This window comes from Zalophus californianus, chromosome 11 (assembly GCF_009762305.2).
Source record: "Zalophus californianus isolate mZalCal1 chromosome 11, mZalCal1.pri.v2, whole genome shotgun sequence".
Taxonomy (NCBI): domain Eukaryota; kingdom Metazoa; phylum Chordata; class Mammalia; order Carnivora; family Otariidae; genus Zalophus; species Zalophus californianus.
In genome coordinates, this window is record NC_045605.1 from 56,894,294 (window position 1) to 56,907,422 (window position 13,129).

The following is a 13,129-nucleotide window of genomic DNA, read 5'->3' on the forward strand; positions in this document are numbered from 1 at the left end:
CATTGCGCCTGGTTCCCGGCTCTGGAGAGGCAGCTCCCTGCTGCAACTTTCTAGCATGGGTCTATGGGCCAAAGGGTTTCTGAGCCAGGCATCAAGATGTTCATTCTGGTTCCAGGAGAAACTGCAGGACTTTACTACCAGTCAACTCTAGCATGGAGACAGTGCCTTTCTCCCAGCTTCCGGATGCAGGGTGAGAAGAAAGTGAGCTCATAAATGCAATTGCTTATGGCTCCTCATTGGCCAGAGGCCATACGAGGGCTATTCCCTGGACTCCCTTGGTCCCTGGGAACCCCTCCAGCCCTGACCTGCTCCACCCCTGGCTCTCAGCCCTGTGTCTCTCTTGTGATGACTCCTGGAGTCTCCTTACCCTGACCAGCCTGGGAGGTTTTAAGCACAAGGACCTCACTTTCTCCTTCAAATCTCAGCTCAACTCAGAGGCGGACTCAGCATGAAGCTAATGCAGCTTGAGTATCATCGTCTCTCCTCAGGCCCAGGGAGGGGCCTCTGCAATGTGTTCAGGTTTTGTGTTCCTGGGAAATTTGCAAAGGTAAGGTATTTTAACCACAACTAGTTAAGATTGCTAGTTCTTCCTACTCCAACTACTTGTGTCCCAGTTTTTCTTTATGTGAGGTGGTTGGAGGGGCCATGGGCACTTCTGGGATCTGGCTAAGGGGCAGTTGAATTGGGGATCAACTTAATTTGGGTTCATTGGGATATATTTATATGGTTCTCAGTCACCTCTGTATTTGATAACTCATTGCTAGCCACCTGCATGTAGAGAATGGCCTCTAGGAATCTTCCTACCCACTGTCCAACTCACTCGGCATTGTGACATCAAGGTGTCATATCCAGAGGTCATCTTGTGACATCAAAGTGTTTTATGCGGCCTGGCCCTGGAAGTACATGGGCAATAAAGGGAAAACAGGTTTGCAATGACAGAACCAGAAGCTAGGCTGCAGAAAATCCTGCCAGTCTTCAGGGGGAAGAATGTATTTTAGACATGTGCACAACAGTTAGTAAAAAAATATGCTATTTTTCTGAATTGTGTGATGTGTTTGCTTTGACTTCTTTTCTCATTCTAGGTACTCACTTTCTTACCTAATTTTGTGCTCTTTTTCTTAAAGAGGGCTCCCCAAAGTGTGTAAGCTTCAGTTCCCACAAAACCCTCCTCCACCATTTATGTTCTGTATGATTTTGGGCAAGTTGCTTATTCGTTCTGAACTGTTTCCTCTTCTATAAAATGTCAATGACAATTTGAACAGGTGAGGACTCGGAAAGCTTCATGACCTTATTCCGTTTCTGAAACCCATTACTGGAGGAAGTAACCCAGTCAAATGAAAATTAGACCAGAATATACAAATAGGGAAAGATGTCATATGCAAGAAGTAACAGTGAGCTATGAATCCAGTAAAACTTAAATCTAAATAACTGGAAATAATGTGGTTGCTGCAAACTCTAATGCACTTTGTAAGAAAGGAATTTTGTAATAGACATGATGCAAAAACAAATTTAATAATATGCTGTGTCTATAATTCCAGATTATTTCTGCAAAGCCTGGGAAACAGGAGGGAAGGAGAAGGAATATACACATGTGAACGGCCTCATCTTTTTGGAAGGAACCTTGAAATTCTTGGCATTGATAAATACAGGCTCAGGTATTTATTAAACATTTCAAAGGTATCAACCAGTAGAATCAAAATGGGAGTTCGAATTTCTGTACCTTCTTCTTCTTCTTTCACGTGGGAGAGCCTCAAAGTCCTGCCACAGGAGCTGTTCAGGGGGCCAGAGCCACACGTGTCCCCACTGCCCCCTGCTTGCCCCCCAGCTTCTCCCCTGCCTCCAGCACAGGGCTGGACACAGGGCTTGGGAAGCCACTGCTGACAGCTGTCTCCTTGGGTTATCCCCCCGCAAGCAGCAGGTCTTGGTCAGCTCAAGTGGCAACAGAATGGGCTGGAGTAGAGGAGGAAACTCTCTCCCCTTCCCGGGGTAGGGGGGCGGGGGGGCGGGGCGGGATAACCAGGCTGGGGAAGACCGGCCATAAAACAAGACAAGGCCCACTGATGGACCAGTTGGTTCAGACCCAAGCATTCCACAGACCCACTTCTTACACATAGTCGGACATTACAGGCCTTGGTCTTACAAACAGGTCCTTACACCAACTCAGGCATCACAGAGAACCAGACGTTGCCCCCAAAACGTGGTTATCGCAGAACCAGATGTTATCTACAGAGCGCTAGGCGGCACGGAGCCAGGCACCGGGAAGGAAATGGTGAAATTCGGATTTTAGTCAACAAGGGTCACAGTGATTTTGGTGGGCCCTGGTCAAATGTGTGAAGTCTTGGCCATGCGTGAGTACCAATGAATGTGTGCTGGGTGTGTTTGGTCTTTGAAGTCAGAAAATGCCCAAGTGTGGGGCCTGGATCTCCCTCCTCACTGGAGCCCCTAAGGCAGAGCCCAGGCCTCGCCTAGACTGTGGCTCCCTGAGGGCAAGGACTGGATTTTCCTGAGTCTACAGAGTGACCCTCCCACCTCAGTTAAGTGCCCCAGGGGCCCTCACGCCAGGTTTGCTGAAGGCCCTGGCCCACCTGAATGTTCTGAGTGTGAGGCCAGCTTCCTCCCCAGTGGGCGCCCCCCGGAGCTCAGGGCTCTGCCTCCAGGGGGCGCCAAATGGATATTGCTTGACAGGCTGTCCTGGCCCCACCTCCAGGCTGAGTGGGGCTGAGGAGGAGACCTGAGTCCATCCTGACCACAAAGATGGTCATAGCCAGAAGGGGCCTACAAGCCGGCAAGTCCACTTCACCTGTCAGAGATGGTGGCTGAGGCCCAGAGAGGGTAGGGTGCTCCCGGTGAGTGGCAGAGCTGGGCTAGGACCAGGTACGAAAGGCAACCTGGCCTAATATTGTCTACTTCTCTATTCTAGGGCCTGAGGGAAAGATACGCAGTCCTTCCACCAGGAAAGCCTGGTTTCAGGTCAGCCTGTGTGGCTGGGGGCAGAAGGGGGAAGACCATCGTGCTTTAGAAGTGGCCAACACACCAAACCCCTAGACAACTCTTTGGTTCAGATGAGTAACAAAGGCCCAGAGAGGGTCAGTAACTTGCCCGAAGTCATAGAGCAAGTTGGCAGAGAAGCCAGAATTGGAAAACAGCGTTCCTGACACCCAAGATTGGACGAAGGGTGCAGAGGAGGTACTCCTGCCCTTCTGGGGCCAGCTCACACTCTGGATTCCTCAGGCTTCTTTCCTGGCCCTGACGCCAACAGCTGCTGCTGTAGGCCAGATGTGGAGACGGTCACCTGGGTCCCCTCCTCTTTGTCTTGCTGCCTTAGGATGACCAAAATCAAGGCAAAGCAGGCCAGGGAGCCCATCTTGAAGAAGAACTGGAGGCCAACAAACCTGGAAAAGGCCAAAGGGACCCTTGAACAAGGGACCTCCCTGTCCAGGGCTTGGATGTCCCTGGGGTGGGGCAGAGCGGGGTCGGCCATCATCACCCATCGTGTGGTCAGAGACACTGAAGCCTGGGGGGCGGAAAGAGGCCTCCAGCCCCAGGGCAGTGGACCCTATCACCATAAGGGTTGGGGAGACAGGGAGGCCCCTGGCGTTGACCCCTGTGGGGGTCCTTCCCTGATAGAGGGGGAGAGGCTCTGCAGAAGGAGCGCTGGGCAGGGAGGCAGAAGCCTGGGCATCCTTCCTGCCCTGTCCCTGGCCAGCTTGCAGCCTGGGCCAGCCCTGCCTCTCTCTGGTTGTCCAAGGGCTCAGGGGCCCTGACAGGTGCAACTTTAGATCACCCCACCTGCCACAAGGATTCCTTCTCCCCCATTTGCCTAACTCACCAAGGCTCTTACTTGATTTTTTTTCCCTCTAGGAAGGGCCCTGGTCATTCCCGGCCCTCCTCAGAGCTGGCAGGGACCAGCTCTCTGCTCCCAGCCCTGTTAGCAAGTCCCCTCCAACCCCCTATCCCATCCCAGCAGCCTCTTGGCCTTCAGGTTCCTCTGGGCTCCCCATTGCACAGATGGGAAGACTCAGTTCCAGAAAAGGCAGGTCTCCCAATGAGAGAGACAGAGCTGGGCTGGATCCCAGGCCTCCTGTGTCCTAGACCGGCCTTCTCCCAACCCCACTTCAACTCCTTGTCTCTCTCACAGCTGGGCTGCTCCCCCAGTTCTCCCCACACTCAACCATGACGACACGTTTCCTGCACAGACCATGGTTAGACCACTTGGGTTCAAGGCCCAGCTTTGCCAGTTATCAGCTGAGTGATGCTGGGCTGCTTTAACTCGCACTTTCTTCATCCTAAGAGTGGGGGACAGTAGCTAGCTCATAGGACTGGTGAGCTCAGTACAGGATATTGCACCTGCTACTTAGCAGCGGGGTATAAATGGGCCTCTCGTCCCTGCTGCTGTCCTACCTGGGACCCCAGGAGTTATTTCCAGCAGCCTTCCCACAGGGCCCTGGCAGTCCCCACCCCAGGTCTCACCGGTTTCGGAGCAAGTCGTGGTCATAGTAGCGGCAAACAGCCCGACGCCCACAGCTCTGGGCCCAGTGCACACAGGTGGTGTCGATGGCGCTGCCGTGGAGCACTGGGCTGGGCATCCAGGCTGCAGGAAGGAGGTGGTCAGGGGACGACGGGGCCTGGCGTTTCTGCATTACCCGCTCCCCTGCTCCCTGGCAGGCGCAACCCCCAGAGCCCCTGGGGCCTCTTGTCCAGTAAGTGTCTGGCCCTCAAGCCCAGCCCTTACCCTGGTGTGGGATGCTGCCTCGCTGGAGGGCTCTCTGTTTGCATTCCCACCTCCAGGGTCCCAGGTCCCATCCGTTGCCTGGGGCTCATGAACCCTAAGGTCAGGAACTGGGTCCCACTCATCCCTGTGCCCCCAGGCCTGGCGCACAGTGTGTGTCCGAACTAAGGGTCCCAGGAAGGTTCTTTACCCAAAACTCTCAGGAGCATGAACTGGATTCCCACAGCTAGAGTCTTGTCTTCTTTCTTCACTCCCCTAATAAGTAGAAACACGGCCACGTGAGGATTAAGAGGGTCCCAGCCCCCGAGTGGCTCTCACCATCCCCTTCTCTCTCACCACCCAGGGCCAGCCTTCCCCCGGTCTGAGGGTCCGGGGCGTTGGGGCGGGGGTGGGCTCAGGCTCCCCACTCCATTTCCCTTTAACCTGTGGAGCCCAGCCCCCCACATTCCAGGCACTCCCACTAGCTATCAGGACCCTGTGCTGGCCTCCCTGGGTTCCTGCTCACAGACACCCCCACCCTTTCTCCTCACCCCCGGGCCCGCCAAGTTCCTCCTCCTGCACTCGGCAAAACCCGAAACTAGGTAGCCAGAACCTGCCTTCTAACTTCCCCAAATGCTGTGAGGCCCCAGCCTAGGATGCTGGGGCCATCACTGGCTCCTCCTTAGGAATAGCAGCAGCTAGTGTTTACGGAGTGCTTACTACGGGCTCTGTCATTCTATACTGCAGGCCCTACCTCACCCCTCATGAGGTAGGTTCTACCATTAGCCCATTTTACAGATAAGGAGACTGATGAATGTTCAGACAGGTTAAGCGACTCGGCTAAGATCCCAGCGCAGGTGGGTGTCAAGAGTCAGAATCTGCAGCCCACTGCCTGCATTAACTCCTCTTACATGGCCTGCCTGCCGGGAAGTCGGAGTCCACTACCTTCTCTCTGGTGGCCAGCCTGTTTTATAGATCTACGTGTCTTCTCGTATTTGTGAGGGGCGCCATCCCCCTTTTAATTTTCCAAAAAACAGAGAATGAAAATAATCCCAGGGACGCCTGGGTGGCTCAGTTGGCTAAGCATCTGCCTTCGGCTCAGGTCATGATCCCGGGGCCCCGGGATCCAGCTCTGAGTCAGTCTCCCTGCTCAGTGGGGAATCTGCTTCTCCCTCTCCCTGCTCCTTTTCTCTCTCTCTCTCTCTCTCTCTCTCTCTCTCTCTCTCAAATAAGTAAGTAAATAAATAAAAATCTAAAAAAAAAATGGTTTAAAAAAAATAATCCCAGCACAATGAAAACTTGCAATTATCCTGCTCTGAGGTCCCAATTCCAGCCCCCAACCTAGGCGTGCTGACTTTGGCCTCAGGTAACAATTTGTCAGTCCCAGCAGGCACCCTCAGGACAATGGGCTGGGTCCACAGTGGACATATAAGTGCTCACTGACTTGAAGAGTCATGAACCACACTGATAGGGCTTGGTTTTCTGGATGTTAGCTCCTGCCGGCCCACCCACCATGGGCAGGGTGGCGGTGGGCAGTCATGTGACACTCCACTTTCTCCTCACTGTGACTGGGTGGCCTCTCCCTGGAGCAAGTAGGGGCCTGGCTCTGGGCCCTGGCACCGGTACTTCTCTACCCAACACTTGCCACGAGACCCGGGGCTAGCTTCTGAACTTCTCTGAGCCTCAGTTTTCTTATCTATAAATGGGGGGAGCGGGACTTCACTTTAGTAGGTTGCCATGAGGATGGAGACAGGGCAGTGAGAACCTGCTCTGTTATGGGGGGCCCAGGACACCCAAGTGGCCTCCTTCTTCAAACCCCGCCTTCAGGATCCCTTATCCTGCCTGGGGTTAAGGACTTCTAGGTATCCAGTGGCTCTGGCCCACGCCTGCTTTCACCTTAAGATGAGTATGAAGGAAGGTGTGTGGGTGAGACTGGCCAGGGCCGCACCCAGGCTGACCAGGAGCATGAAGGGCAGCACCAGGTGGCTGCAGGCTGAGTCGCAGGCGCCCGCCGGCACAGGGCCGCCCCCCACTATGCAGCTGCAGTTGGTGTAGAAAACCTAGAGTGGGAAGGGAGCGGAGAAAAGCCTTCAGGAGCCTCCAAGGGCGAGCAGCTGGCCAAGCGCCTGAGGCCCCTGAAGGCTTGTGAGGGACCCGAGGGCACCAACCGGCTGGGGACAGAGCTGGCTGGAGGCTGGGATTTCTGGCCACGGACACACACGTGGGCTGAGGCTGTGCGGACCGGGAAGCAGAGGACAGGGAGAGGGGCTGGGGGAGCATCACCCCCCACCACACCACACACACTCGCACACACCGCAGGACCACTCTCACACCCACACACCTCCACACACACAATCATACACAGACGTGTGCACACACACTCTCGTTCTTTCACCTGGTGAGGTCAGAACGTTCCAAATTCCTGACTGACTGTGCCAGGAATCAAAGTAACCAGGAGTGTTCTGGGGATCTCTCTCATGCTCTCTCTCTCTCAAATAAATAGATGAAATCTTTAAAAAAAAAAAGAAAAAGAAAGGGCACCTGGGTGGCTCAGTTAGTTAAGCATCTGCCTTCAACTCAGGTCATTATCCTGGGGTCCTGTGATCCAGTTCCTCATCGGGCTCCCTGCTCAGCAGGGAGTCTGCTTCTCCCTCTGCCCCTCCCCCCTGCTTGTGCGCTCTCTCTCTTTCTCTCTCTCTCTCTCACACACACACACACACACACACACACACGCTCTCTCTCATGTTCTCTCTCAAATAAATAAATAAAATCTTAAAAAAAAACAACCTAAGAGTGTTTTTGGGGAAGGAACTCAGATTTTCCAGCTCAGTGTCCCTCCCTTTCTACTTCACTGAGGTCTTGCAGGGCACTGGGTTGCAGAGGAGACGCTCCAGGAGAGAGTCAAGCACAGGAGAGAGGGACGCAGGCAGCTCCATGGGAACCTGGCTTCAGCAGGTGAGGGGCAAGGAAGGCTTCACCAGAGAGGGGTGCTGCATTTGGGTCTTGAGGAATGAATAGGAGTTTGCCAAGAGGAAAACTGAAATGAGGAGAGGGAAGGTCAGATGTAAAATCCCATGAAAGTGGCATGAAAGAGTGCAGCAAATCTTTGCCTGGAGCGGAGAGCAGAGGGGAGGCGGGGAGGTGCTCGAGGGCTGCCCCGGGATGGCGTCGTGAAGACTTTGGGACAAAGAGGAACCTGGACTGCTGTTTCCAGAAACACAGTGGGACCGGGGCCCTGCCAATCATCCTGCTGACGACACAATGCTGGATAAAGTATTGAAAACACTGTCCTAAGGGCACCCATGTGCTGGCAGAAACAGAAAACTGCTCAGAGAGGCTGGAACCCAGCGAGGTGAGCAGGGTCCTGAAGCGAGCTTTGGCCCCAGCATGTTTGCAGAACCTTCACCAGGGAGTATAGCTTTCTGAGGTCTGGGGGCTCCAGGGCCGGAGGACAAAGCCTAGCCCTCCCTCCTGCCAGAGTCAAGTCCAATAGGAGACCCCCCCAAACAACTGGGACCCCTCCAGAGGCTGAAGTATGTGAAAAGCCTGACCCCTTTTCAAACTGCAAGGGATGGCCCCCAGGCTGGTTCAGGGGCGTGTTTGATTGCAGCCCGCATTCCCATCCCCACGTGGCCTGGAAAACTTCCAGCCTAGGATTCTTTCAGCAATGGTTTCCACCGCCCGTGCCTCACAGAAGCTAAGCAAAGCAGGAAGCCTAGGCTTTTCTTCCCCACAGAATAGAGTTTCTGACCAGCGTGTCCCAGGGAGCCTCGGCCTCTGCCGGGATAGGGTGCAGGGCTGGGTGCCATCAACCCTCAGGGTGGTCTGCTCGGCCTGGGGCAGCCTCACACACTTCCCATTGTGAAAAGGGTTGGGAGTCTGAGGCGGACTGTGGGAGCCTTGGGAAGAATTTAAGCTCGGGAGCACCACAGCCACTGGGGCTCCTGCAAGAGGACAGGCCAGACAGGGGAGGCCGGTGAAGAGGCCCACCATGGAGAGAGTGGTGGGCGGGGGAGGAGGATGGAGAACAGGGTTTGATTTGAGAGTACTTAGGATGTAGAATTAGGGCAAGGTGAGAGAGCGTGCGCAAGATCGGGGATTCCAGCTGGGGTAACTGGGCGCTCTTTCCGTTGCCCGCAGGGTGCCCGTGCGTGGTCAGGCTGCCACAGGCGTGCGACCTGCTGAGCACACGCCATCTGGACCTTTTTGCCCCCAGGCTGAGCAACCCACTGGGGTGGAGGTACAATGGAGGGACAGGTGAGGGGAGAAATATGCCCGGCAAGGTGGTTAGAAGAGAAAGACCTGCCCTCATGCCTTTTCTGAGTGGCCAAAGATGGCTGGGACGGACACAAAGCTAGACGCCTTCCTCTTGGGGTTTTCCCAGCTCTCATTCACATTCATCTAACTCTGGCAGCAAGTTCTTCTTACGGCTGACTCCGATCTCTCCAGCTGCCTCTGATTCTCACTCCCCCGGGGGGTTCAGCCTCACCCCCTGAGCCTCAGATCCCCCCAACCGCCCACCTCTCCCTGTTCTTTCCCCTGGTCATCTACTCCTTCATCCACGGTTACTGAGTGCAGCCATGCTGGCCGCTGAGCGACCCAGCTCTGGGCCCGCGAGCTTGCTCACAGTCGACCTCAGGAGGCAGGCTGGCTGCGAGACTATTCCAGGCCAGAGCGACAGTTCCTGAGTGCTGACCAGGACCCAGGTGCACCCTCCTCCAAATACTATCCCCAGACACAACCTCTGAGGATGCTCTGGGGAGGGCACTGGGCTGGGAGGCCAGAACCCTGGGTTATAACCCCAGCTCTGGCATTAAGACTTTGGGCAATGCCTGGTCCTTTCCTGAGCCTCCTTTTCCCATCTGTATAATGGACATTAATAGGAGTGTGTACTACTGAGTGCTTAAAATTTCCCAGCCACTGTGCTAAGTACTTTTCATGGACATTGTCATGTGGCTCTTTATTCACTATTTAATGAATTCACCTGAGGAAAGCATTTAGCACAGTGGCTGGTATACAGTAGGTACTCAATACGATCACCTCCATTTTATAGACCAGGAAATGGAGGCACAGATTAAATAATTTGCTTGAGGTAACGGAGCCAGGTACAGATAGAACAGGGATTCGAACCGGGTAGCCTGGCCTCAGTGCTCAGGGGCCCATATCCACAAAAGTTTACTGTTCCCTGGGGGATCTTGCCCCAGCTGTCAGGGCCTGGGGTCCCCTGGAAGGTCTCAGAGGTGAAACCAGGTAAAGACAGTGAGCGCTAAGGAGGCAGAGAGGCTGGGATTTCGGTGATTGCAAAGGCAAACAGTTTGCAGAGCCCACGTGGTGCCTGCTGGCTTGCAGCCCCGTCAGCCAGGTGCTTTCCTCTGCACCAGCCCGTGGGGCCCAGGTCTCTACCTGGAGGAGCCTTGGGCTTGGATACTGATGCCCTGCAGGATGCAAAGGCAGGAGGAGTTCCACATGACAAAGAGGGGGAACTCTGGAGAAGGGACGCGTTGTGGCCAGCCCGACGCTGCACCCCCCGCGCCCCCCCTCCACAGGCTCTTCTACAGCCTGGGGGCCTGAGGAAGGCAGATATTCTCCTCACTTGTCATTTGGGGGACTGAGGAGAAAGGGGAGGAGGAGTGGCTAGTCTTGGAGCCCCGTTTAAGGTTCACACAGAATGCACTGCGGCTGCTTATTCTGCCTCCTTCCCTGCTTGGAGTTCTTTGAGGGGAGGGCCCTGTGGCTCTGGGTCCTCGCCGCCCGCCCCCCTGCCCCGGCACAGGGCCTGGCACAGAGGAGGAGCTCTGTGAAGGTTTACTGACTGGCTGAATGATTGACTGGGCTCTCTGGGCCAGCCTCCCCACTGTTTCCCTGTCTCCTAGCCTGCACTCTGCTCGCCTTCCTAAATACATGGCCTCAAGTATGATCAGACCCAGATCTGACCCTGTCACTGGCCCATCCAATGCTCCCCATTGCTCTCTCGGTAAAGGCCTTGAATGCCCTTCTTTGACTGAGCCTCACTTTCCCTCTTGGAAACATTCTGCTTCTGCTCCAACAAGTTCTTTGCAGTTTCTTGAAACACTGTATGCATGTGTATGCAGACTCTGCTTCTGCGGTTCCCTCTGCCTGGAAAGTCCTTTCCTGGTTTGCTCACTTATCCTCGATGATCCAGCACAAAGGCCACGTCCCAGGAAGCCTTCTAGGACCCTCCCAGGCAGGATGCATCTTCTTCCATATTTGTCTGTACGTGTGGGGACCATTTCTCCTGCCTATCACCACCCCTGGAATTCCTTGTTTCCTTTTGCCTCTCCCCTGCACAGACAGCTGGAGTCAGATCGGGCTCACCCCTGTGCTCTGGGGCCTGGCACATGGCTGGGCCCCAACCGGCAATGAAAGTTTACTGCAAGAATCATGTTCTACATCGGCCAACAGAAGGAGACAGACCAACCAACAGATAGAGAGAAGAGCCACAGAATGAGAATGCGCAAAGATGGAGAGTGTGATGGATGCACAAAGACAGGGAGGGGCAGAGCGCAGGGGAGGCAGAGGGAACAATCAGAGGCCTGACCCACCTGACTTTTGTCCAGGGCTTCCTGGACCAGCCGGCCTGTGCAGCCTGCCTGGCAGGGTGTGAGGTATTCAACATGGGTTCTGGGGTCACAGACAGGGTTAAAGTCGTCCAATGGGCAGGAGCAAGGCTCTGTGCAGGCTGGAAACAGCTCCGGTCCAGGCAGGTTGCTGGTGGGAGAGAAGGTGGCAGGGTTAGCCTGGCTTTCTGGCTCTCACACCATGAACTGGGGCCACCTCAGCCCTGTGCCCAAGGGGCCTTTTTCTTGATGGGCTGGATTGCTTCCTTTTCTTAGAAAATTCGAGTTATGTCCGTTGGACCAGGTACGACACCTGACTAGCTGTGGAATCACCCACCTGTCCCTGCCTCTCTCAGGACCTCAGTGTCTCTGTCAGCTCTGCTGGGAACCCCCTCCCATGGCCACCCTGCAGTCTCACGGCCTCTCAGCTCCCTGTCACAACTCTGTTCACTGTGGCCACTGCATGACTTAGTCCCGCCAACTCCCTCTGGAGGGCCTGCCCCCAAGTCCCAGGAGCACCCCTACTCTAGTCAGCTGGGAGATCAGAGGAGAGGCTGAGTCTGAGGAGTTAGGTCACCCTCGGTGGGGTGCGGAGGTGGCCCCTGGGACTCAGAGGAGGACCTGACTTCATGGCTCAGAGGGAGAAAAGCTGCCAGGGAGCCTACGACCAGGCTACAAACGAGGAGGGGGCCCCAGTGGGCAGCTGAGGGTCCTGTGGGCTTAGGCTGGGTGTGGGCAGAGGCCCAGGCAGCGGGGCAAGTCTGGCCAGCTTAGTGAGATCTCAGTTCCCTGGAGAAGAGGTTCAACTCAACAGGGGGCTGGGGAGGTGGGTAGGACAACTGGGTAGCCAGAGTTGGGAAGGGGGCCTCGGGGAAGAGGTGAATGCACTCTTTCCCTCAGGAGGGGGTTTCCCTCTGACAGTGGGTAGGGGGAGATCATCTCTTCTTCCTTCGCTGCCAAGCAGGAAATGGAACGGGCTGGCACTGCCTGAGCTGAGGTGGCACCAGGGTGCGGGCTTCCCAGGGGCAGGCACCCCTCAGGTTGCCCTTGCCAGCAGCAGGAAGGCTGAATGGATGAGAGCAGGGACTCTTCCGCAGCCCCTTGCTCCTGTGGGGAGAGCCCTGGCTCTGCCCCTCCCAGCTGGACAGCCCAGCTGGGCGACTTCACCTCTCTGAGCCTCACTGTCCTCATCTGTGAAATGGGCATAATGGTACAACCCATCTCAGAGATGCTGTGAAGGTTCAATGAGACAGAATATGGGAAGAGCTGGGCTGGATGCTGGGTGCGTGGGAGACCTCAGTTCTTGGCAGCTGTCGGTATCACTAGCTGGGCTGAAATATGAGAAAGCCTCCTGAATTTGCTCAGTTGGTCCCAAAAAGCTTCGTCAATGAATTAGAGCCCAAAGCTCAGTGAGTAAATTGCAAGAACAAAGATGAGAACACAGTGAGATGAGATGTCAGAGTCAAGGCGAGAGGCAGAAGAAAAGGGAAATAGGCGTGTGTGCTAGGCTGACTTGTCTCCATTTACTTTTTTTTTAAACTTTTTAAAAATTTATTTATTCATGAGAGACAGAGAGAGAGAGAGAGAGAGAGGCAGAGGGAAAAGCAGGCTCCCAAGGAGCAGGGAGCCCGATGCGGGACTCGATCCCAGGACCCCGGGATCATGACCTGAGCCGAAGGCAGACGCTTAACCATCTGAGCCACCCAGGCGCCCTCCACTTACTTTTTGGAAGAAAAAAAAGGGGAGGGGTCCCTGGGAGGCTCAGTCGGTTAAGCAGCCAACTCTTGATTTCGGCTCAGGACATGCTCTTGGGGTCCTGGGATTGAGCCCCATGTCAGGCTCT

At 55.1% G+C, this 13,129-nt stretch overlaps 1 protein-coding gene across 7 annotated transcripts in view; it reads right to left on the reverse strand.

Annotated features, from left to right (window-relative positions):
- Positions 1–1,491: 1,491 nt before the first annotated feature.
- The window catches only part of SLCO2B1 (solute carrier organic anion transporter family member 2B1), a 47,158-nt gene continuing 35,520 nt past the window's right edge, over positions 1,492–13,129 (reverse strand). For all 7 annotated transcript variants that reach the window (XM_027579565.2, XM_027579564.2, XM_027579560.2 and 4 more), the window contains 5 exons: positions 11,272–11,437; positions 6,605–6,768; positions 4,920–4,984; positions 4,471–4,591; positions 1,492–3,392 (listed from right to left, as the gene is read on the reverse strand). In XM_027579565.2, the coding sequence (XP_027435366.2) occupies positions 3,212–3,392; positions 4,471–4,591; positions 4,920–4,984; positions 6,605–6,768; positions 11,272–11,437 (697 nt within the window). In that variant the 3' untranslated portion in view covers positions 1,492–3,211. The remainder of the gene's footprint in view (positions 3,393–4,470; positions 4,592–4,919; positions 4,985–6,604; positions 6,769–11,271; positions 11,438–13,129) is intronic.